Source organism: Cystoisospora suis, assembly GCF_002600585.1.
Source record: "Cystoisospora suis strain Wien I chromosome Unknown contig_1694, whole genome shotgun sequence".
In the NCBI taxonomy this organism is placed as follows: domain Eukaryota; phylum Apicomplexa; class Conoidasida; order Eucoccidiorida; family Sarcocystidae; genus Cystoisospora; species Cystoisospora suis.
The window spans coordinates 1-1480 of NW_027154494.1; the positions used below are offsets into that span (position 1 = coordinate 1).

Sequence of the window (1480 nt, forward strand, 5' to 3'; positions counted from 1 at the left end):
TTAAAGATAGATAGATAGATTAAAGATAGATTAAAGATAGATTAAAGATAGATAGATAGATTAAAGATAGATTAAAGATAGATTAAAGATAGATTAAAGATAGATAGATTAATGATAGATAGATAGATTAAAGATAGATAGATAGATAAAGATAGATAGATATATTTAGATAGATATAGAGGATGTATGGTATAGGCAGATCGACGTATGAAGAGGAGAGAAAGTGTTTGCGTCTCTGTCGAGCTGTGAATGGATAAGAAGAGAAGAGGAAGGAGAGTTTCTGTTGAAGGGCTGTATGTGGATATGTACTTACATGAAGGATAGGTAAGAGATTTGTGTATACAACTAAAAGAAGAAGAGTCAAAGGAAAAGAAGAAAAAGGAGAAACCGTTCCGCAGTCACCTCGATTCTCCTGATCTTTAAGAATCATCAATTCCGACACAGCATGAAGAAGATTAAGCAGCAAGGGAAGATCGACGCTTGTCTCGACGTCATGATAAGAAGAAGAAGAGGAAGAATGGAAAGACCAATCTTGTTCCTGTAGCTTTTCTTTATCTTGCTCATGTACATTCGCATCAATCGTCGTATCTCTCATCGCTATCTTTCTTCTACTTCTTCTTTCTTCTTCTTCTTTCTCTTTCTTTCTCGAGCCCTCCGTTTCAGCTAGCTGTCGAGCTTCGACGTGGCGTGGTGTGTCTGAATGAGACGGTCTAAGATGAGAGAGAAGAGAAGTCAAGTAGAAAGAAAGAAGAGAGACAAGAGTTCGAGGCGGATGAAAAGGCGAAGGAGAAGGGCAAGATTGCAGACAGGAAAGAACGCTATCGAAACAGAGAAACCCCCGAGAGCTCAAACTGTACAAAACACACAAACAGCAACCGAGACAGTAAAGAAGAAAGATCAAGAAAGAAAGAGTGAGAAAGGAAGAAAGAAAGAGTGAGAAGAAAAGAAGATGAAAGAGCTCACACATCCCTTCCTCTTCTTCTTCTGGCTATTTCAAGAATGATCTACTCGATTGAGAATATTTACAGATCCGTCCGTCTATCTCTCGCATGTGTATCTACACTTATTCATCCACACACCCGACATACATACACAGAGAGAGAGAGTAGATCTATATATCTTCACAAATCTGGATGTCTATCTATATTCAAGATGTATACACATATACATATTTATAGCAGTGATGTATACGTATATACATGTGTAGAGGTGTCTGACTATAAATGCCGTATGAGACTTGTTCTGTGCATGTCGATAAGACTAGCCGGGTAGAGGCGAGGATAAGCCAAGACACATAAATTAGGCTTCTACGGCTTAGCGTTTAGAGATAGAAATGCGTTTAACGCATGCAATCCTCTTGTTCTTTTCTCCTTCCTCTTCTTCTTCTGTCGTTGTGTACAAAACAACAAGGTATGCATACAACTTACCCAGACCTTCACTCTCTTCAATTATGTACGTCTATCTATCTATCTACTAATCT

The 1480-nt window shown here is 38.4% G+C and overlaps 1 protein-coding gene across 1 annotated transcript in view; it reads right to left on the bottom strand.

Annotated features, from left to right (window-relative positions):
- Positions 1-316: 316 nt before the first annotated feature.
- CSUI_003750 (uncharacterized protein) overlaps positions 317-1480 on the bottom strand; it is a gene marked incomplete at its 3' end in the record, with an annotated part of 5561 nt that continues 4397 nt past the window's right edge. Inside the window, exon 7 of the mRNA XM_068063945.1 lies at positions 317-851. Coding sequence (XP_067924079.1) covers positions 317-851 — 535 coding nt within the window. The remainder of the gene's footprint in view (positions 852-1480) is intronic.